Genomic DNA, 23587 nt, shown 5'->3' with positions numbered 1-23587 from the left:
TCTTCCAGTCGCTTCCCGACCCCCACGCCTCTCCTCCCTGCACACACCACCCCTGCCCTCTCCCTCCCACCCCTGTCCCGCTCTTGCTCGTTACTCACCTGGTAAGCCACTGGGTAGGTCCTCCTCTCCTCACCTGTACCTGCTTCTGTGTGGCTGGAAGTTTCTGGAGACAACCCACTACCACACCGCCGGGTCTCATTGCCCCTTCAGGGTCCCCAGGCCCTTCAGTGATGCTCCTATATCCTGTTCACCCTCCCGTGTCCCCAGACAGCTCCTGCACACCTCCCCCTGCAGCTCTGCCTCACCCACCTACCATATCTGTCCCTGTGTCCTCCTTCTCTCCTGTTAAGTGGATGGACTCTGTGTTAAGGCAGCCCCCATTCACACATCGCCAGTCCAGGGCACTGCTGGTGGGTCCCCCCTCTCTCCTCCTCCAGCAGCTGTTACCTCCCTTGCATCAGTTCTACCAGCGTGCAAACCTTCGGGAAATCTTTAGACCCCACTTCCCGCTCTACAGCCTCCCGTTTCTACACACACACACACACACACACACACACAAGTTCCTCAAGGAATTGTCTCTACTCACAGTCTCTGTTTTTTCTCTTCCTCTCCATTCAGGTTTTTGTCCCTCAACTTTTCGGAAACTGCTCTTTCCTGGTTCACCTGTGTGTACCTAGAGTGATGAATGCTCGGTCCTGGTGGGACGGGACTCAGGGCAGCATCCAACCTCACCGACCCTTCATGCCCCCTGTCAGCACTCTCCTCCGGGCTCCTGACACCACACACTGCTGGCTTTTCTTATATCTTTTTGGCTTCTTTTATATATATATATATTTTAAATACAAATGATTTTTTAAAAAATTATTTATTTAATTAATTTATTTTTGGCTGTGTTGGGTCTTCGTTGCAGCACGTGGGCTTTCTCTGGTTGCAGCGAGCGGGGGCTACTCTTCATTGTGGTACGCGTGCTTCTCATTGCGGTGGCTTCTCTTGTTGCAGAGCACGGGCTGTAGGCGTGTGGGCTTCAGTAGTTGTGGCGCGCATGCTTCAGTACTTGTGACACGCAGGCTCAGTAGTTGGGGCACACGGGCCCAGCTGCTCCGCGGCATGTGGGATCTTCCCGGACCAGGGCTCGGACCCGTGTCCCCTGCATTGGCAGGTGGATTCTTAACCATGTGTCACCAGGGAAGCCCATTTTTGGCTTCTTCTCCTCCGTCTCCCCAGCCTTTAGACATGCTGTCCCCTCCACGCACTCCCCAGACCATCTCCCCCACTCTCATGATTTTAAGTACCTTCTGTTTGCTGGGGGCGTCCAGTTTGTATCTTCAGCCGATGTCTCTGTGTAACTCCAGATGGCATGACTCCATCCTCGAAATCTGGGGCCTGTCTGAACTGAGCTCCCAGTGCCTTTCCGAGACCTGGCCCGTCTGTCTTCACAGACACCGGGGGTCATGGCCACGCCATCCTGTCAGTTGTTCGGGAGCAAGACTTGGCGTCATCCTTGAACCCTGTCTTTCTCTCATGTCCCACATGCGGTCTGTCCACAGATCCTCTGGTTCTGCCTTCAAAATATCTGCAGATGTTTGATGATGTTAAGGAATTACGGTTACATTTTTTTTTTTTTAGATTTGATCATGGTATTGTGCTCCCTTCTTAAAAAGAACCCTTTTCTTTTAGAAATTCGTACAGAAATATTTATAGATAAAATGACGTGAAGTCTGGGATTTACTTGGAATAATCTCGGGCAGTGGTTCTCACCCAGAGGACTTGTGAAAACACAGATTTCTGGGTCTTAAGGCCAGAGTTTCTGATTCAGTAGGGCCGGGATGGGGTCCCATAGTTTTTATTCCTGACACTGATTGATGCTTATTGTCTGAGGCCCACATTAGGAGACTGATCTGAGGTGTAGGAGAGTGGGTGATGGGTATGAATGAAGTAAGGTTGGGCGTGACTTGATAGCAGTCGGAGCTGTTGGATACGTAGGGTTTATTACACTAGTCTGCTCTTCTTTGGAAGTTTCAATAATAAAAAAGTGTGTGTGTGTGCGTGCACGTGCGTGTGTTACCAGAATTTGACCGTTTCCCAGCACTTCTAGTCCTACCACCCTGGTCCAAGCATCCTCTCTTGCCTCGATCGTTGTAGGGCCTCCTAACTGGTCTCCTTGCCTTTCCTTTGCCCCTCTAGGATCTGTTTTCAACAGGACAGCCGGAGTGATCCTCAAAACCCTGCAGTGCTTCCCTCTCGCTCAGAGTGAAACCCCAAGTCTCTTCATCACCTAGAAAGCACTTTGCAATGTGTCCCCGACTCCATTTCCTCTGTCAGACACGCTGACCTCGCTAACCCTTGCCTATGCCAAGAATGCTTCTGCCTCAGGACCTTTGCATGTGCTCTTCCGGACCCATCGTGCTCCCCGACGGTCCACTCAGCCATCTCTCTCTTTTCCTTCATCTACTTTCAAAGGTCGCCCCTGCAGTGAGGCCTCGTCAGACCCCACTGTAAAAGTTCACACTCCCCCCACTTCCTGCCCCTCTTCCCTGCTCACTTCTTCTCCTTAGCTCACATCACTGTCGGTATTGGGCTACGGATCTGATCTGTCCCCCTTGGCAGGAAGCTTGTGTGGTTCCTGGCACCGAGTAGGTGCCGCCGCTCGACCACCTTTGTGGCAGCCTCGTCAGCGCCGCGGCTCCCGGCTCCCAGCCCCGCCGGGTTGGCCTCCACTGTCATCGCTCATCCGTTCATGACATGTGTCCCTCCTTTGCCGCTGCCCAGCGTCTGCCTCGGCTGACTCTGGCGTAGGTGGGTTGGGGTCTGTTTGGATCCCTGCTGGGTCCCTGTGCCTGGGACAGTGCCAGCCGCATTTGGCTCTCAGATACATGCCCACTGAACGAACGGCTGAATCCCTGGGCAAGAGGTGGACGAGGATGAGGGTGGGAGTGTAAACGAGAGGACTTTCTGGAAAGTCATGGCCAGTGTGGGGGCGGGGAGGGGGGATGTGGGTGGAGGAAGCAAAAACATTCTCACATGGAAAAACCTACCGGAAATGCAAACAAGTGTGGAAGACAGGCGTAGTCTATTTTTGAGACATTAAGTAAGGAAGGACAGAAGTTGCCAACGGGCAGATCAAATACGGTCTGCAGAGGTGTGCAGCCCACACGGTGCTTAAAATAAATCTGGACTGGTTGCCAACACTGAAAATCAGAAGTATCCTATTTCTCTTGAAAAACTGGAGGCTTGCTGGCATTGTGCTGGCCTGTCCTCCTGGGGTAAAAGGGTGGGAACGGACTGTGAGCCCCCATCAGCAGGGGCGTGTGTCCTCTGGGCACCCAGGGCCCCTCCAGCAGCTTCATTCGTTCATTACCTTCCTGAGGCCTGTATGTATTTGATTTGTAAGCTCCCTTTTGAAGAGCAAAATGGATTTCTTCTTCCTTCGACACTAAGTGAGGAAACAGTTATTTGGGGCAGGCGGCATGTTGGGCAGTTTTAGAACAGGCTGCCCGGGAGGCCAGGCCTCCGGGAGTGCTGCAGGTGGGGCTGTGAGGGCCACGAGGGGGCCTGCATCACAGGGATGGGACGCATCCTGCTTCCATGTTGCAGGGGTCAGAAGGGGCCTCGGAGAGGAGGGCGTGGAGAAAAGGAGAGACGGTTTGCCGGGAGTCTGGGCTTTAAGAGGGTACCCCGGAATGTGACCTTATTTGGAAATAGGGTCATTGCAGGTGTAATTAGTTAGGTTGAATTGAGGTCATCCTGGAGGGGGCCCCAAATCCGGTGTGATGGGTGTCCTTACAAGAGGAGAGAGACACAGAGCCACACAGGGAGAAGACAGCCACGTGACGATACAGGCAGGGGTTGGAGTGACGCAGCTGCAAGCTGAGGAAGGCCAAGATGGATGGCCACCGCCACAAGCCAGGACAAGGCGAGAGGACCCTCCCCGGGGGCCTCCAGAGGCAGTGTGGCCCGCTGACACCTTGCTTCCAGACTTCCAGGCTCCGGAACCGAGAGCTGAGAAAGTGCGATGTTTTAGGCCACCTGGTTTGTTTACCGTCGGAGCAAAAGCATCTCCCAGGACTGTCACGTGCACTAAGGTCGTGACCTGCCGTGTGAACCACGTGTGAACGTCGGGGATAATGGTGTTGATTATATATTCAGGAGTCAATCATTTACAGGATTTGAATGGGACAAAGTGGCCTGGTGGCGTTGTGCTTCTTTGTTTTTAAAATAGGATGAAAAGTCTTTTTTGTTTGTGTTTGTTTAATTTTCCCAGCGCAGGGGTGGGGGACATGGTGTGCGGGCTTGTCCTCTGTGATCCAGCAGGGCAAGGGGTCAGTCTGTTTCCACGGCTTCTCCTGAAGCCCTGTTCCCACCTCTGAAGTGTGGATTTGACCACATTAACTTTGGCTGGCAGTTTCCCGGGGTTTTGTTTATTCGGTCGGGACTATTTGCAGAGGTGCATGAATGCACAAAGACCACCATGTTTTAGGGTCAGCAAAGTGAGACCCAGATGATACTCCGGCTTCAGGGTTCTGTTCAAAGGCTTTGTAAAGCTCTGAGAGTTAAAATATGACTTTTTCGTGTCAGAATTATTCTCTTGCATTGAGCAACTTGTCCCCTGAGGTGAGGACCAGGCCTCTCCCTGGTTAGACTGGGAGACACCATGCATGGCCCCGAACAGGGCCTGCAAGGGGCAGTTCGCTTCCACCTGTGGGATTGAGATTTCACAGGCTTTACCTGTCCTAGGGCTTCACGTGTCCTAGAGCAGGGAGCAGGCCACTTCCAGGAGGGCTCCATGGCACAGGGCCCAGGGCCCGTCCCTTAATGGCGGGTTTGTCACCACCCTGGGCAGAGAGCAGACTTGGGGATGGAGAGGCTCCAGGAACTGGATTGTATCCATCTGGGGCCCCTCGGATGTCCACACCCTAATCCCCAGTTCCTGTGAAAGTTACTACACGTGGCAGAAGGGGCTTTGCAGATGTGATTACGTTAAGGGCCTTGAGATGGGAGATTGTTTGGGGGCATGTGGGGGCCCCGTGTACTCACAACGGTCCTTAACAGATGGAAGAGGGAGGCAGGAGAAGGAGAGAGAATGAGGTATGAAGATGGAAGCAGATATCAGAGTGATGCGATTGCTGGCTTTGGAGAGTAAGGAAGCAGCCAGTAGCCAAGGACTGCAGGGGACTCTAGAAGCTGCAAAAGGCAGGGGGATGGCTTCTCTTCTAGGGCCTCCAGCGGCAACCCCATCCTTTTGACATCTTGATTTTAACCCGGTGAAACCCATTTCAGAGACTTCGGACAAGCAGAATTATAAGACCACAAATTTGTGTTGTCTTGGGCCACTGAGCATGTGGTGGGTCATTTGTTACCGCGGCGGTGGAGACTAATACATCATTCCACCGCCTCCCAGCTGTCCCGCATCCTCTGAGGCAAGTCGATGGAGTCGGCAGGGCTATGGTAGTTACCTTCAGGTTACTCTTCTCCCTGATCCCCCCCACCAAAAAAAAACCTAATCAATTAGAAAAATTCACATGACCGTTGGAGGAAAATGTCATTTATTAAACTGGTTTTTAACCATATAACTTAACCATGTAACTCCTTGGAGATTCTGATGAAAATTATGGATCTAAGCCTCATAAAAATATACATCAACAATTTTGCGTACAATTTTAGAGATCATACGGATTCCCCCACAAGCTATCCGTGAAGCTCCGGTATCTGCCCAGGCCTTCCTCTGTCTCCCCAGGTGGAGAGCCCGTGTATTATTGGATTGGCCAAAAAGTCCGTTCGGGTTTTTCATAAGATGGTATGGAAAAACCCGAACGGACTTTTTGGCCAACTCAGTAGATGAACTCAGTTGAGGCTGAGTAACTGCTTTCCTTGTAAGTCTCCCTAATGGTGTTTGCCAGGTCCTTATTTGAGGATCCATCCACGTTTATGTCTTGTCCTGTGCATTTAGAAACATTCTTCTGAGAAAGGGGTACAAAGGCCTGGCCCCTGTAACAGCCGACGGCATCTCCAGTGGCGTCTGTGGCATCATCCTCAAGGTTCAGGGCTCCCTGCTTCTAACAGCCTTTCTCTCTGTCAGTTTTTCTGCCTTCGCTTTTGCACCGGGCTGGGTCTCGCCCTGGGCGTTCCCAGTAACTGCTGAAGACCCGGGGCCTCTGTTCATCAGCCTGCCTTGGAGTTCAGTGGCCCCAGGCCTCCTGCTTAGCCCCCATGTGTTAGCTGGTCCCTGGGGGCAGGTGGGCACTTGAACGACACAGCCTCCGGTGGACGATAGTTAAGAAGGACGGTCCTCCCCATCAGGGAGTGATGACTCACTGCTGTTCCTGAGCATGTGGACTGCGGCGCAGAGGGACGGGGCCGGCCTGCAGCAACTGGCCCGGGCTCGAACCCTCACACTCACGTCTGCCAGCTGGGGACTCCCCTCTGCCTCTCCAGCCTGCAGGCAGCTGTCGGAGCTTCCAGAGAGCAAGCTTTTGGTGGGGAGGTCTGAGTTACTGCAGCTCAGTGATTTGCTGATCCTCAGCCCTCCACAAATATTACTTGGGGCCGAGCTATTGTCTCTGCGTTTTCTTTTCCGAGTGGGTGGGAGCTGCATTGGAAGCTGCAGTGAATGAACTCCAACAGGAGGCTCAGCTGATGCTGTCTGTGCTGTGTTTCTTCCCCAGCTCCAGAAGAAAAGGAGGTCATTAAAGGCCAGTATGGAAAGCTCATTGATGCTTATGGCTGCCTGGGGGAGCTCAGGTTGAAGTCCGGTGAGTACCCACTCCGAGGGGCAGCAGCTGTCAGACCCCCCTGGCTAGATAGATTTCTGGTGCCGGGCAGAGCCTCTCTTACGTTCGTGTGGAAAGACTGTGGGATTTAGGCGTTCTATTTTAACTGTTATCATCCTTTAAAATGTTTCTTTCGCTGAGCCAGCTCCTCTGGGCAGGAGGTCCAGGTGAGCGCAGCCTGGTCCTGCCAGGGGTGCTTCGTGCCCTGGCTGCAGAGGAAGCTCACCTTCATCGCGTGCCCACCAGGATCTAAGGTTTTCCAGCCTGGTCTGGGGGTGGAGGGCTCAACCCAGGGGCTTGTTTGTTGTTTACAAGAGATCTGTGTTCCAGATGGGGTGGCGGTCAGAGGCCCGGAGCCCCTGGACTTGCTGGGTGTGTCTTGAGGGAGAGGAGCTGGGACGGCGCGTTGTTGGCTAGGAGAGAAAAGCCACCAGCACCTGACTGTCGGGCACCAAGGGTGGGTGTGAGCGAGAGCAACGGAAAGAGCTTCAGAGCTGGGCTGTGTAGTGTGACTAGAAGGGACAGAGAATTACAGGAGCAAGTGGGCATCCTGCTCGGCGTGATACTCGAGGGGCGGAGCCGTAGGCTGGGGTGGGGTGCCACCGCCTCCGTGTGGGACCCCTGGCTCACCTCTGCGCTCCTAGACCTCTTGGGAGCCCTGGTGCACTTCTGGGGCTGCAGCCCCCGTGTCCTTCCTCCCCTCTCGGATGCCTCATTTACAGCTGAGTGTCTCCGAGGACTTACGGGGCCAAGACCAGAAGAGGCTGTGAGTTCACCAAACGCAGGCTCTTCCCGAGCTGAGCGCGTGCATCTCCACATCCACGGAGCAGCTGTTTTCCTGGATTGAGGATTTTGAAAGCTGACAGAACAGCCCTGTTGTTTGCTGTTACTTTTCTGGTCTTTTCTTTAGTGGGATGGTTTTTTTCTGAACTATGATGATGACATTGATCATCTCCCAACAGTGTTTAGGAAAAGCATTCAGTACCCTCGTGACAAAATGCACTTATTCAATGTCTATTTTGTGCCAATGGCTAAGTAGACATTAGATTCTTTAATCCTAAAAACAAGTCAGTGTGATACGGTATCTTTATCCTCGTTTTCAGTAAAGGAAACAGACTCAGAGGGTAAAAGGAGCTTGCCTAAGAAGCTTAGGTAGGATTCAAACCTGGATCTAGCTGCCTCCAGACCCTTGCTTTTTTCATGAAGATGTGCTGCCTGCCAAGGGTTTCTGTAGATTTTTTCCCCTGCAGCAGTTTTTTTTCTGAGGTTATGAAAAATTCCTGTGGCCTTTCCTCAGTCATGAGGATGACAGCTAACCTTACATGGTGCTCACTCTGTGCTAGCACTGTTTTAAGTGTTTAAATTTTTTAACTCAGCTCTCCCAACAACCTGTGAGGTAGGGACTGTGACTGACAGAGAGCTTAAGCGTTGTATTTCATCTATGCTGTGACACAGTTTTCATATTACAACACCTGGACATTTAAGATATGTTACAGTTGTTGGCATCCTAGTTATACTTGGCAACATTCTTCTTGTACGTAAATTAATGGTCCATTTCTCATATGTCACTAGCCCGAAGTCGGGCAGTCCTCAAGTGGCGACTGGGGTTTAAACTCTTGCTTTCTGGCTACAGCGGCTTCCTTCAACCACTAGGCTGTTCTGTCCTGGAAGGAACAGAAAGGCTGAGATTTCAAGGCCAGGAAGGCAGTACCTTCCCCACATCCCAGGGCAAAGCTTTTCTTCCTGGGCTATGATTTGAGGTCAGATCCAGGGAACTGGTCCTAACTGGGAAGGGTGGCAGCCCCCAGAGACATTGTCAGAGTGAGCCAGGGTGTCTGCGGGTGCCCAGCTGCAGCAGGCTCATCCCGGGGCAGGGAGTGGAGGGAGGTGACCAACTCCCAAAGCTGCCCTGGACAAGGCCATCCTCCCCGCCTGCAGCCCTCCACCCTCCCCTGAGGGGTGAGTGAGCACAGCCTCTGGTCCCCAGCCCCCATTTCTGGTGTGCTCTGAATCCCCTCAGCCCTGCCCACCAGTGTCACCCTGCAGGGTGGGCTGTGAGGGCTCCCTGAGCGTGGTGAGAATGCGTTTGACTTTTGGAATGTCAGGATTATTTGGCCTTTCTCAACACATTTCTGAAAGTGCCCAGGGTGTCTGAAGGATGGAAGGATTGGGCCTTGGTATCGAGTTTTTCAAATTCCCTTTGGCTACACTGAGGAGTGTTTGGCTTTAACTTGAATTTCTTTTCCCACTGCAAGTCCCCACCCCAGGACTATGGTCTGTTTTGTTTTTTTCCCCCACCTGTGGAGGGTGTCAGCAGCACAGAGTGAAATTCCAACTTTCATTTGCTACCGAGACAACCAGCCCGAGTGGGAGTCGGCCGCCCCTTTTGATTTTCTTAGGCTGAAGGCCTCTGTACAAAGAGAGAGACTTCCCCTCAGGCTCTTAACTTGGGGCAGTTGTTCAGTTTCAATCTACCTCAGTGAAAATAGCCTTTTATGTTAGAAATTAAGAAACATATACAGGTTTGTAGATTTTCGTGGAGAGCCAAAGTCCCTCCTTCCTCTCTGAAATGGCAGCAGGAAGCGGGTGGAGCCCCTGCAGTAAACCCCGGAGCTGGGCTTCCTGACACATACACAGTACAAAGCATAGAAAGTGAGAGTATAGCTATGGAAAGAATTTATCCCAATGATTATAGGGATTTAACTCCCTTTTCACCTAAGCTCTCAAGGCCTCCCTATTTCATAGGAGTTGAAGAAATTGAGGGGTTGAAGAAATTGAGGTCTCTAATGAATTGCGTCTCCTGGAGTTGTGCAGTGCACAGCCCGTGAAACTGTACATGCCAGTCCTGTAAACCTTCCGCCAGATAGCCCTCCTCAAATCTAGTTTCGGCTTCTCAACAGACTGACCTGAGTTAATTTAATTTCTAATTTCCTCTAAAAGCAGGAAAACTGCCTCAAGTCTATCTTACATAGTTCTGAAGGGGCTTACATGAGAGAATGAACATGGACTGAACTTGGGTACTGAGTGTTGGGGGAGGCTGTCCTGCAGGGGGTGGGTCTTTCTGGGAGAACTAGGTACGTGGCCCAGGCTGAGTGCCTTCCGGTCGGGGACTCCTGGTGGTGGTTAGTCTGCCCAGGCCAGTCGAGGGCTGACTTCTCTGGGCAGTCACAGCAGAATGGAACGTCTCTGGAGAGGGAATTTTGAGTCTCTGAGCCTTTGAGATTTGGGGAAGGCAGTGTCCTCCAGCAAGTCTTGAAAGGGGATGGCCATCAGTTGTAATAATTTATTTTAATCCTTATACCCAGTGGTGTGCTCTCCACTGTTTGACTTCCAGCTCTCTGGGGGAACTCCCTGACAGGTCGCGTTTGCCAATTTCTGTGGTGTAAGTGCACCCACCGCGGCTGACTTCAGGCCAGTGTGGAATTGGGCTGTGATGTGCTCCGCTGGCTCCCGGGAGCTGGTGAAAGCTGCCAGCGCACCACTGCCTTCACTGCTCTCATCTTCTTGGCAGGGAAGGATAAAGAGGTACTTGAGGTGAGCAGGTGGATACAGATCATTAGAATTCTGAGCTCGTTGGTAAGGGGTAGGGGCGGGAGCTCCGGGCTCCTCTGGCCGCAGCTCATCACTTCACAGCTGGGGAAGCCTAGGCTTCCTGAGTCCCATGTTCACGGATCTGAGAGTATCCTCTACCAGCAGACGAGTAGGTAAGACAGTTTGTAGGCACCCAGGGTTGAGATCAGTACGCACCTGGCCGGGGAGAGAACTCCGAGGCCGAGCAAACACAGAGAAAACCCAGCACAGAAAATGCCCAGCCTTGTCCCTGAATGAACCATTGTGTCTGCCCCTGACTCATCGGGACTCCAGCACCCGCCCTTCCCAGCCAGATGATGGATGACAGGTGGCCACAGATGAGGCTCGGACCCTGGCACTGCAGGGGTCGGGGTTTCTCCTGGGCAGCCCTGACTTGGAGCTGGGCTTTGAGGGAGAGGATTTCTACATCGATATTGAGGTTTTGGAGGCTTTTTAAAATTGGGGTAAAATATTCATAAGATAAAATTTACCATTTTAAGCAGTTTTAAGCGTACAGGTCAGTGGCATGAAGGACATTCACATTGTTGTGCAACCGTCACCACCATCCGTCTCTTGAACGTTTTTCATCTTCCCAGACTGAAGCCCTGTCCCCGTGAACAAGTATATATATCGAGTTGGTTGCATTCCGTTGCCCCACGCTGCACACTCAGGCTGCCTCTGTGTGCGGGTGTGACCTCTCCTGGTTGTGGTGTGTCTTTTTGGCCTGTGACCCATTTCTTGCCCTCACCCTCTCCTCACCTGACTCTGGCCGGCAACCTCTCACCCAGGCATGGTCTTGCTTGGGCCAGAGCACTGGAACCAGAGTGTTGGAGCTGGAAGGGACGGGGAGCCCATCTGGTGCCCAGAGAGGGCCTGGGACTTGTCTGAGGCCCCAGAGGCCATTGGAGGCATGCAGAGCCCAGAGCCCTGTCTCTGAGGCCAAGGCAAGCTTGGCTTTTGTCTTTGCCTTGCTACAAGGCCCTAACTGGTTTCAAGCCCCTGGACTCAGCCTTGACTAATGACTTCTGAGACATCCCCACCCCCATCCCAGGCCCAGTTTACTTCTGGGCCGTGAGAAAATTGATCCTGGGTTACTGGAAACACAGCTTGGATCCCGTGCTCAAGGTGACGGCAGAGGGGATTTCTCACACGCTGGGGTGGGGGGCGGGGTGGCGCGTCCCACCGGCCTCACTTTTACCCCTAGAGACGCCTTCTGTGTGGGATCACAGGCTAACAGCATCCTCACGGTACCACCCCCAACCCCTGTCTCCTGCAGTGCATGAGAGCACAGGGGCTGTTACACAGATGGGTAGATGGGGTGATGCCAGGGCTGGAGTGACCCCTGCCAGGCTGAGCAGGCCGGGCAGGTTCCCCTCCTGGAGGGACGGAGACCTAGGGCTGTTCTTCTGGGGGTCACAGAGACAGTCCACAGTGCAGGACATGGTTAGATCTGAGGAGAACAGTTTCCAAGCCCTCCACTCCTTCCACGAATCGGTTTGCCTAAACATGTCCTGTGATGAGGGGCCAGTTTCTCACCCTCTCTGTTCCATCCACAGCCACCTGTCTGCTCTCTTACCTTTCCCCTGCCCGGAATCTCACTGTGGTGAGCTGCTTCAGAAGTAAATGCCTCTAGGGTGCCAAACACAGGGACAGTTCCGAATACTGTCAGCAGTTGAGGAAGCCAGTCACCTCAATGACTAGGTAGCAGATTTGTTGACAAGCCAGATGATAGTCAATTGTTTGCCTTCCACAAAATGGAAGCAGTTGGGGCATCAGCTGACAGCATTAACAGTAACTTTGTTGATAGAGTATTGTGATTTCTTTTTCTTTAATGTGTAGCTCAGAAGGATTTTGAAGGGTTGAGTGACATTTCTATAATGAAGCTCTTTCTGTTCCCACCTATTTATTAATGTAAACGAGGTCTCTTAGTGTTTACTGCTATAAAAATGGAAAATAGAACTAGACTTGATATAGAATCTATTGATAGTTTCATTCCATCAATAAATAATATTTATCCATGAACTGTAAGTCCCATCCATCCCATTAAGAGAAGGCTTTCCGACAAATCTTTACTTTTTCTATGAAACAATTATTTAACAAAAATGTTTCGTTTACATCGTTTGACCAATCGTGTACTAAACATCATTGCCTGAGTGATAACTCAAGCCAGAAGCCACTCTTTTTGGAGACGTGGAGCTGCAGAATCAAATTGCTGTACAATATGGTCAGGTGAAGCACAAAATGTTACATTAGGATGAAGTTCCGTGGGGAGAGTGGACTGGAAATAGGAGGGAAAATCCCGTCTGTTAAAGAAGATCTTGTTCATGGATTCCTTTAAACAATAGATGATGAGAGTACGAATCACCGTCTAGATTCCACCGGATGCTGGTAGAGGCCCACGACGGTTTTACATGTCAGCATTTAGCACATGATGGAAAATATATCACTCACAACCATTTAAACTAATAGTGAACCCTTCTGCTGTCAGTTTGAAAATGAGCGAGAGGTGCATTGGTCAACCACAGTTCTTAGAGAGACAACAGCCGAAGTAGTTGAAGGCCGCTGGACCTTATGGCCAGATGGAGCCTGGGCCACGGTGAGACCCACGTTTGCATCTTGGTCCAACACAGACCAGCTGTGCACCGGGCGGGTGATTCAGCTCCCCGGGGACAGTCTCTTGTGTCAGATAGCAGCGCTGTTAGGCAGGTTGGCCATATTTCTGCAAGGACACGGTTAAGAGCACCGGCTCTGGAACCAGACTTGGCTTGAGTAACTTGCCCGGGTGGGATAGCCAGAAAGTGGATTCGAATCCCACCTCCCCGCTGTGCCACCTCGGGCAGGCTACTCACCCTCCCTGTGCCTCTGTCTCCCTTCCTTTGAATGGGGCTAAAAATTGTACCTCCCTCATGGGGGTGCTGGGAGGAAGTGTGTGGAATGGTGCCCGGCACACGGTAAGCATCGCCCTGAGGATTAACTGTCGCTAAAGCATCTGCTTCCCGCGTGCTCCCACACGGTGGCTCTTCTTATTCTTCACCCTCTCCTGAGCCCCTCGTCCCAGGACTCGGGAGCCCGACGCCTCGGTGGCGGCGGCCCCTTCCCTTTGCTCTCATATATTTCAAGAGCCTTTTCACGCCTGCAGTTGCATGCCCGCCCCACGCCTCCCCAGGGCCACTGCGCAGGAAGTGCGTGCTGTCTTCGGAGCACCCTGGAACTCTTGCCAGGGACTCGGCCCCCCGACGCAGAGGCTGTTGAGGAAATGGTACCAGAAACCCACTTCATGACTCGGAGGGAGAGACGTAAAGTAGAATTTTCCGTGCCGCCCCTGGAACCCACCCCCTCCAGGGTCTAATCTTGGGCTCGCAGCCTAGCCCACCGGGCTGTCCTCTGGCCACTGCAAGGGGACAGTTCTCGAACTCTGCTTCACCCCGTGCCGAGCCCACCGGAAGAGGCAGGTGGGATGCGTGGGCCTTGGTTCTAGGCTGGGGTAGTATTTGTATTTGTGAGGCTGAAATTTGAGGATGTCAACCCCACATAAACCCCACCTGTCTTCCAGAAACGACGCCTGTTCTGCTTAAGAAACTCAGCCCCCTGACACCTGGCACTGTCCACAGCATAACTGCCTTATTCTTGTTGTTTCAAAATGATTTCCTGATCATATGACTGGAGACGTGGGATACGAGCCAGTATGGTTGCCTGTTGTATGTGACCCCCAACCCCCGGTAGGCCTGGTACGAGTGGTGACCTATTTATCAAATGAAGGGCTCTTTAATAAAAACCGGATGTTACCCGACCCCCAGCAGGACTCTTTTTCTCATTCAGTGTGAGGAAGGAGCCTAGCATAAGTGAGCAGTGGAGTTGGCAGTCTTAGGGGTCTTAGCAAAGTATCCAGAGATCTAAGGACGCTGACCACCATTGCTCTGGATAATGACCACTGAACATTTGGAGTAGATCTGGGTGGGATTGGGTCCTTTAAACCTCAGTAGGCTGGGAGGAGTGTGCTCTGGACCAGAATCACACCAGCCCCTAAAGGCTCATTACCCAACTTATCTCCTGGGCCTTCTCCTGAGAAAGGGGACTATGGGGCAGTGTCCCCACTGTCCCCAGAGTAAAGCATTGCCTTGGAACAGAAAACAGCCATGGATGGTGTGGTGGCATCCCCGGAGAGGGGTGTGTCCTCCTCCTGGCAGTGGGGTCCGCACTGGTTGGGGTAACCTTTCACCGGGGGAGGGGAGGCTCGAGCTGCTCTCTCATTGGCCTATTTAGGAAGTGTTCGTCAAACACTTGCCGTATGCAATGCCAGGATGCTGGGATATGACAACCAAACAGAGCCCTGCCCTTAAGGAACCCCCAATCTACTGGGGGACACACGCAGGGAAGGAGGCTGTTAGCTTTGTGTGTGACGAGGGCTACCACTTAGCCCTTAGAAGGGACACCCAGCAGTGTCTTGGGAGAGCAGGGAAGCCTCCCTGGAGGAGGTGCTGCCGACCTCATCCCAGGAGGGCGGAGAGGAGTTCTCCTGGGAAGGGGTCTGGGTAGAGGCGTTGGGAAGGCTCTTGCTGGTCTAGAGGCTGAGGGTGGGAAGGTGACTGGGGAGGGAGTTGAGGAAGGCCTCGCTGGCAGAGGCCCAGGGGTGCAAGGGTGCATTTGAGGAGCTGCAGAGACGGCCTGTAAAAGCTGCTGGACCCTGGGCGCTGTGTGTGGGAAGGGGCAGGAGGTGGGCAGGAGTGGCTCGGACCTCCCAGATGTTCCCCCTTCAGCTCTGTGGGCAAGTGGGAGCCTGGAAGGATTTCAGCAAAGGAGGGAGGTCTACGATCAAGCGGGTTTGGGAGGCCGCTCCGGCGATGGAGCTTGGAGGACTGACTCCAGCTGGGGCCCTGAGGATTCGTGGGGAGGGTGGATTTGAGAGGCTTGAGGTGTGGGGCTGGGAAGGCTCCAGGCAGACTCTGGAGGGCAGCAGGACCACCTGGGCTTGGTAAGCGCAGCCTGCTGGCCCGGCCCCAGAGGCCTGGGTGGTGCCGAGAATTCACATTTCTAACAGGCTGCAGGTGACGCTGCCGCTGCTGGACAGGGGCCGGGCTCTGGAACACGGCTCCAGGCTTCGGGCTCAGGTGACAGGGCGGACCCCCGAGCCATGGAGTTTAGGAAGGCGAGGTCTGGGGGATGCAAAGGCGAGAACAGGATGTTGCGTGGTTGCAGCCGAAAGCCCGGCTGCCCATCACCCGCGTCACCGCCAGCCGCTCTGCCGCCCGTGATCCTCAGCCCCCACGTCTCACTCCCTTCCAGGTGGCACCTCCCTGAGCTTCCTGGTTTTGGTGACGGGCTGCACATCTGTGGGCAGAATTCCAGAGGCCGAAATCTACAAAATCACCGCCACCGACTTTTACCCACTTCAGGAAGAGGCCAAGGAGGAGGACCGCCTCACAGCCTTGAGGAAGATCCTCAACTCAGGGGTCTTCTACTTCTCGTGGCCCAACGATGGGTCTTGCTTCGACCTCACTGTCCGGGCACAGAAGCAGGGCGATGACAGCTCCGAGTGGGGCAACTCCTTCTTCTGGTGAGGCCCTGGGGCCCGGGCTCTCCTGCCCACAGCTTACATGGAGGGCGGGCTCCGATGGGCGCCTGCATCCTTGATCTCCACTTTGCACGTGGGTCACCTGTGAGAGCTGTGATCTGTGCCCGCTCACTCTCCGCACAATGAGAGGCAAACAAGCCCCACTCCCCACCAGGGGTCGGGGAGGGTGTTCAACATGGTTTAATGCAGACTTAGGAAGGAAAATCTGCTCCATAAGTAAAGAGTACAAGTGGCAGCATCTGCCCGTTTCTCCCAAGTGCCTGGGCCTGTGCTCAGTGCTTCCCTGGCCCCTGGTCCCCTCAGTTCTCCTCCAGCCTACAGACATTTACCACCGACATTTCTAAAGCACTGTTCTAAGTTCTCTGGGGGTCATAACTCACGTAATCCGCATAGTAACCAATGAGGTAGGGTCTGTTATCCCCATTTTACAGGTAAGGAGACTGAGGCTTGAATAACAGAGGGAATTTGAACCCAGGCATCTGGCTCCAGATCCCATGCTGTTAATCACGAAACCAAACCAGTTGTATCAACGGCAAAACTGAGTCATCCTGCCAAGGTGGTGTACGGTAGTGTGATAAGACAGACCTGAAGCCCTGGCAAAAGTGGTTGGGTTTCTGTATGTTTAGGGTCATCTGGGCGCTCCTTCAGGGACTAGCTAGTGTGGATGACCCTATAAATATGTAAATTATCTCCCTTTCTGGGCTCCAGGGGTCATGACCCTCACCAGTCCTGTGAAAGAGCCAGGGGGGTACAGTGATTCACATGCAATGGAGCTGTTCCCCTCAGATTTACCAGGAGATGAGAGTCAGAAGCAAAAGTGATGAGAATCCTGCTGTAGAAATTGTTCCAGTACACCTCACATAATGAGGCGTTCCTAGATTCCAGTGTTGGCCTTTGGGGCTACCCCAGTTTCTAGCCCTGAGTCAGGACTGATGAGGCTTCTTTGTGCCCTTTATTTATTCATCCCTCCCTTACCCAAACAGAGGAGGTCATAGGTTTCCATCACCAGGTAAGTGTACTTAGCTTGGTGCTTGGACTCCCACGAGTGAGTTCCTGACTTCCATTTGGAGAAAGGGGGTTCGCCATATCCTTCCGTGTGTCCCCGTACTCCCTGCCCCACCAAATCTTCTTAGGTTCTCTGGTTTTGTTGAGTTTGGGGGGCAGTAGCATGCTCAAACTTCAAGCGTGTGAGTCTCCTGCTGATCTTGTTAAAATGCAGATTTTGACGGAGCAGGGCTGGGCTGGGGCCCGAGACTCGGCACTTCTAGCAAGGAGCCAATGGTGACGCCATTGCTGCTGGTTTGAGGACCACACTCTGAGTAACAGGTGCAGGGGATGGTGTGTCTGTGAATCACTAGTTCCATTTTGCAGGTGCACGTGCCCCTGAAGGCAGCCAAGCTCAGGGACACAGGGGCTGTGGGGTATGAGGGGTCTTTCTTAGGCCGGGGGCTCCTTTTCAGCTGGGACTGTCTGATGAGCCGAGGCCAGGGGTCTCAGAGGCTGTAACATTTGTTGGGTGCCTGGATTGCCCTTTGTACCTGCTCTTCTCAGGCCTCCTGATGCCAGCTCTGTGGTTGGAGATTTGAGATCCACAAAGAAGACAAAGCAGAGAATCATAGAGTGAAGGCGGAAGGGGCTTGGGGAGCGGGAGGCCCCAAGTGCACACTAGACTGTCTTGGGCTCTGGAGGTGCGAGGCTGCTGGGCCATCCCACACTCCAGGGTGTGGTGTTTGGGCTCAGGGCGGCACCCATGGAGCTGACCACAGCTGAGTCAGCCCCAGCTTGCGTGGTCACGGGCTTGATGGCCTGAACCCACCATTTGGGGTGCGGTGTTCAAGGTCTGAACCCACATCTGGAGTCAGATGGGGTCAGCGCTGAACGTGGCTGGTGTACAGTGGGGTGAAGGCATTTTTCTGGGCTGGTTACTGTTCCCCACCGATCGTTGCTTCCTAGTACCATCCAGTCCTGGAAGGAGACGCAGGCTGTTTTCCTTCGTAGGTTTGGATTTCTTCCTTCAAGGATGTGAGCTGTCCTCCCACAGTGGGTCAGGCCAGTGTGACTACAGACAGGATTATTCAGAGCTGTCTGTTTGGCAAACGGTTCCTTCTCCTGACCCCTAGTGACTGATGGCAGCCATAGCCGTGTGGCTGGAAGACCCTGGAATATTCTGGAGGCCTTCCTTTGATGCTGATTTCATATGGGGATGACTAAAGATGGTTTACCATCTGAATTTTAGAGAGGGTTTCAGAAGAGGGGAAGGTGTTTTTGTAAAGTAATGCTCCATGCTCATCATTCTTTAGGCAGACCAGCGCCCTGGTGTGAGAGGTCAGGCATGGCCCTGCTCCTGGGGCGGGGGGTGTCTCTTCGTGCCCACGCGGCCACGGCGGGGAGGCTGGCCTGAGAGCAGGGAGTGGCGGCCTCTTGCCACTTGGAGAAGCCGCCTGAGACGTCAGAGCTCAGGGCACACTTCTCCAGAAAGGAGAGAGCTGCTTGGGGCAGGAATCGTGCTGCCTTTTTTAAACAAATAGGGCATTGTGACCTAGATTAGCTTGCTACCCTGTGGTGGTTCCTGCCTCCTGGGGAGCGTGTTAGGGGCCTCGGAACGGCACTGCTTGGGTCCCCTGGGTGAACTGTGTGGAGCCCGGAAGAAGCCTGAGGCCCGTGCACGCCCTCCGAGCCCCACTTCTCAGAGCAACCACTTGCCTGCTCAGTAAGCTCCAGTGGGCGCTGGGGAGGCCGAGCGAGTGAGAGATGAGAGCAGGGTGTGGCCATGCACAGGTGCAGCTGTCAAGGTAGGGCCTTCAGCAGGAGAGGCTCGGGGTGAAGAGCACAGCTCCAACTCCATGCTACCGCTTCCTGGCGCCGTGACCTTGGGCGAGTACTTCTCTTCTGTGCCTCAGTTTCTTCATCTGTAAAATGGGGTGAATGATAACACCTGGTACACAGGGCTGTTTCAAGGATGAAGTGAGTTGATCCGTCCCAAAGCACTTAGAACGGTGCTCGGTGCCCTTGATAAACGTTGGCCTTTATCCCCATGATTATCATCGTGGATGCCAGAGACCCAGAACGATCCACTGGGTATGGGGAGGAAGTACTGGAACTTTCATTAGGTTTTATGTTCCTCTCATCCCGTTTATTTATTATCCATTGCTTTGTAATGCTCTCATTACATTCACCTTGTGGGATCTGAATATAATTTAAGTAAGCATGTAAGCATGCATGTATTTAATTATTCTTATGATTTGTCATGTTATCATTTATCACTATCCTGTCATCATAAAGCATGATTAAATTTTTACTGATGGGACTTATTATCAAAAACTGCAGAGGCCACCAGTGTAAACAGAGGTGCCCACACACCTGTACCTGGATTCCATTCACTGATACGCCTGGGAGTAGCTTCAGGAAAGGACTCCTAGCCCTCTCCTGCTGCACGTGTCTCCGTGGCCCTGCCGTTTGGGGTGTCTCGGAAGCACACGCACGTCCCGGGCTGTGTGTCCCGAGTGTGGAGTTCACGGGGAGTGTGCAGTGTGGGAAGGCAGCCCCTGGGCACCTCCCCGACTTGCTTTGGGCGCGGTGTTCCCTCGAGGATGTGAGGCGGCCTGAACCGCTGTGGGGCTCTGTTTTGCAGGAACCAGCTGCTGCACGTGCCCCTGAGGCAGCACCAGGTGCGCTGCTGTGACTGGCTGCTGAAGGTCATCTGCGGGGTGGTGGCCGTCCGCACGGTGTACGCCTCTCACAAGCAGGCCAAGGCCTGCCTCGTCTCCCGTATCAGCTGCGAGCGCGCCGGTGCTCGCTTCCACACCCGAGGCGTGAACGACGACGGCCATGTGTCCAACTTCGTGGAGACGGAGCAGGTCAGTAGTGCCTAGGCCGGCCCGTGGCCCCCGCTGGTTCAGAGCAGAGGAACCTGTGCAAACTTGTTTCCGTTGGAGGCGGGGGTGCTGGAGGCGTTTTCGTGGCTCCTCGCTCTCCCAGGAGCACATAGGGCTCTGTTTGCAAATGTGGCCTCGGGTTTGCATGCTGTATCTTTTCTTTTAATACATTTATCTATTTACTTATTTATGTATTTTTGGCCGCGTTGGGTCTTCGTTGCTGTGTGCGGGCTTTCTCTGGTTGTGGCGAGCGGGGGCTACTCTTTGTCGCGATGCGCGGGCTTCTCATGGCGGTGGCTTTTCTTGTTGTGGAGCACGGGCTCTAGACACGTGGGCTTCAGTAGTTGTGGCACACGGGCTCAGTAGTTTGTGGCTTGGGGCTTAGTTGCTCTGCGGCACGTGGGATCTTCCCGGACCAGGGCTCGAACCCGTGTCCCCTGCACTGGCAGGCGGATTCTTAACCACTGCGCCACCAGAGAAGTCCCTGCATGCTGTATCTTTTTTGATTCTCTTCTCACGCTGGAAAAGCGTTGCTTACCTAGGGGTATTTCCTAAAAAGAAGAAGGAATTTTTGCCGTGATATCACGAAGGGTGGTGGTTATTCAGAGAGCAGCTGACAAATGAACCAATAAGGTTTGAAAATCTTTTTAAGACAAAAGTAAGTAGCTGAATAATGGCAGGATGAGAGAAGGAAGTTATTTTTCATTCTAGATCCACTGAAGCTTCCTCCTGGAAGCAAGTCTTAGCAGCTGGGAGTTGTGAAATCTGCATGTGAGGCAGCAGCTCCATGGAATAGAACCTTCTGCTTAATGTCTCATTGCCTTTTTCCCCCCTAAATTCCGTTCTCATTCCCAGAGATGCTGTCTTACAGCTGCTTTATTTATTATTATTATTATTTTTTTGCTAACAGGCGATTTTTTTGCGAACATGCTAACATGAGATGTTATCCTACACAGTAGGATAATACCACCGTGTAGACTGACTGATAGAATAAATCAAAGGATAGCCCATGAAAGGCACAGGTGTAGTATTGCCGTGGGTGTCAAGCTGCAAGCAGCCCGTGTTTATTTAGTGCTGATGGGACTTTGCATCCCCTCTTACGGCTGCAGCTGCGACAGGTGTTTCCTACCAGGGCTTTAGCCAGTTTAATTCAGCACAGATTTGAGCACTTGCCTTCTGTGTGTGAGCTGGACCTGCCTGGGCTTTTGGAGGGCACAGAGCGGGGAGGGTCCTCTTGGGCTCAGATGCTGAGTAGGGGGATGCCAGTCAGCAGCCTGAAGATGAGCAGAGGGGCAATTTCTTGCCTGTGACTTCAGCTCTCCTGGACATAGACGCGGCTGGTAAATAAACACCTGGTTAAAAATGACAGAGAAAACGCAGCCCCCAGATGGGGGCCTTCCTCACAGTGTTCCATCCCGGTCTTTATCCTTGTGTCATTAGTCTTTGCACCATTCAATTCATTCCACAGATCTTAATTACTTTTCACCTGCCCCAGGCTGAGCGCTGTGCTGGGAAGTGGGGGCCAAAGATGCAAAGCATTTTTGGACGAATCAAAATACCAGAGACCCTGAACCTGGTAACTGAGCGGGATTTAGGAGGTTTCCGGGGGCAGCCCTGGAGCGAGCCCCTGCGGTTCAGCCTTCGCCTCGTTCCCCATGCCGCCCTCGGGCAGAGAGTACCTTGTTTAGTGCCCCTTAGATTTTTTTTGGATTTCAACCAGTTTTTTAAAAATTGGGGTCCCATCTACTGTGTCTTGTCAAGCAACTCATTGATAAAGCGACTGTCCTCCTCATCACTGTCTGTTCCTAGACGGGAAGACGTTTTAACACTGAAAACGTAAGAAGACGTAGTGGTTTCCTGGAACTGCTGTAACGAGCACCGCAAATGGTGGGAGTGGGGGCAGTGCTGAAAAGGACTGAAATGTATCGTCTCCCAGTCCTGGAGGCCAGAGCCCGAGATTAGGGCATGCGCACCGCCGCGCTCCTTCTGAAGTCTCTGGGGGAGGAGCCTTCCCACCGGCAGCTTCTGACGCCCGGTGGTGGCAGCGTCACTCCCATCTGGCTCCAGCACCACGTGGCATCTTCTCCCCGTGTGTGTGTGTTTCTCCCCTTTACATAAGGACACCAGGCATATTGGATTGAGGGCCCAGCCTACTCCAACCTGACCTTTCTTAACTAATTGCATCTGCAATGGCTCTTATCTCCAAGTAAGGTCACATTCCCAGGTGCTGGGGGTTAGGCCTTCAACTATCTTTTTTTTTTTTTTTTTGCAGTACGGGGGCCTCTCACTGTTGCGGCCTCTCCCGTTGCGGAGCACAGGCTCCGGACGCGCAGGCTCAGTGGCCATGGCTCAGGGGCCCAGCCGCTCAGCGGCATGTGGCATCTTCCCAGACCACGGCACGAACCCGCGTCCCCTGCACCGGCAGGCGGACTCTCAACCACTGCGCCACCAGGGAAACCCCTTCAACATATCTTTCTGAGGGGGGCCACAATTCAATCCAACACAAGGACATAACCTGACGTTAACAGGTCAGGACTGTGCTTTCAATGCAGCGCGTTTAGCTTTGTGAACAATCTCCCTATTGTCCTTGCTCTTCTCGTTTTTCTACAGACTAGGGTTGGGCCTCTGCTCTGGTTGTTCTAAGTGTGCCTGGTGACTTGCGCTTGTCTCCTGCCTGCTCCGTGTACGTGCTCGGAGGCAGGGACCCTGTCCCCTCCAGCAGCGCGCGGCCGGCCCGCGAGGTCTTAGAGCCTGCAGCGCCCTTCCCCCACCCCGCCCCCGCCCCCGCCCCCGCTCCCGCTCCTGCAGCCCACCCTGTTACTTAAATTGCTGGCACCTGCCTCCCTTCTTGGGCGCGGGGAGGGGTTTCTTGGCTCCTGTGAGCTTTGTGGGCTTCCGGGTTTGTGCTTTTCCTCCCTTTCTTCCTCCGGGCTGCTCTCTGGATGAGGCCCTCGCCCGGACCTTGCTCCCAGGAGCAGCGGATGAGCTGACAGTCAGCCAGACATCACCAGCTGCTGTCCTGCCGGGACCCAGAGGCTGCAAGTGAGCCCCACGGTGACTTCGTTTTCACAGACACACATGGGGCAGGAGGTCGTGGGCTTGCACCCAAAGCAGTTCCTCGTGGGGCGCGTGCGTTTCAGTCTGCTCCCCAGGGACCCCGTGCTCTCCACCACGGGAGGGAGGAGCCGGACGAATCACACCAGCAGGGCCCCCAAACAGCGTGACCACCCTGGTGTGTGGAGGAGAAGGTGACCCCAGGGGTGGGGTCGTTTCCCAGAGCCGCTACAGGGGTGTCCTCGTCGGCAACACAGATGCACGTCCTGAGCCCCTCAGCTGAGTCTGAGCGGGAGCCTGCCGGGTGGGGTCACAGCAAGGAGGAGACATACCAGCTGGCCCTCGGGGGTGCCTCCCACGGTGAGTGGTCAGTGCTCAGCTGTGAGCCTCCTACCTGGAGAGAGAAGGAAAGACAGCAGAGCAAGGGAGGGCAGGGAGAGGCCTGTGTGCTAGCGGAGGACGCTGGGAGGTGGGGAGTCTTGAAGGAGGACGCTGGGAGGTGGGGAGTCTTGGAGGAGGACGCTGGGAGGTGGGGAGTCTTGCAGGAGGGCCCTGGAAGGTGGGGAGTCTTGGAGGAGGATGCTGGGAGGTGGGGAGTCTTGGAGGAAGACTCTGGGAGGTGGGGAGTCTTGGAGGAGGACTCTGGGAGGTGGGGAGTCTTGGAGGAGGACTCTGGGAGGTGGGGAGTCTTGGAGGAGGACGCTGGGAGGTGGGGAGTCTTGGAGGAGGACGCTGGGAGGTGGGGAGTC

At 53.7% G+C, this 23587-nt stretch overlaps 1 protein-coding gene across 6 annotated transcripts in view; it reads left to right on the top strand.

The window, feature by feature from the left end:
• SYNJ2 (synaptojanin 2) overlaps positions 1-23587 on the top strand; it is a 99550-nt gene that overhangs the window by 27287 nt on the left and 48676 nt on the right. For 5 of the 6 annotated variants that reach the window (XM_027082488.1, XM_027082461.1, XM_027082470.1 and 2 more), the window contains exons 2-4: positions 6663-6749; positions 15621-15891; positions 19541-19766. Coding sequence is in view for 4 of the 6 variants with exons in the window: in XM_027082461.1 (XP_026938262.1) it covers positions 6663-6749; positions 15621-15891; positions 19541-19766 (584 nt within the window). In the remaining 2 variants the exon portion in view is untranslated. Of the gene's footprint in view, positions 1-6662; positions 6750-15620; positions 15892-19540; positions 19767-23587 lie in introns of those variants that run through there. The other variant, XM_027082493.1, reaches the window with a different exon arrangement.

The sequence above is a fragment of the Aethalodelphis obliquidens genome, unplaced genomic scaffold, assembly GCF_003676395.1.
Source record: "Aethalodelphis obliquidens isolate GAN/ISIS:26980383/991018 unplaced genomic scaffold, ASM367639v1 scaffold3, whole genome shotgun sequence".
Taxonomy (NCBI): domain Eukaryota; kingdom Metazoa; phylum Chordata; class Mammalia; order Artiodactyla; family Delphinidae; genus Aethalodelphis; species Aethalodelphis obliquidens.
The sequence above is the reverse complement of the archived record's forward strand: the minus strand, read 5'-3'. Positions and strand labels throughout refer to the sequence as shown.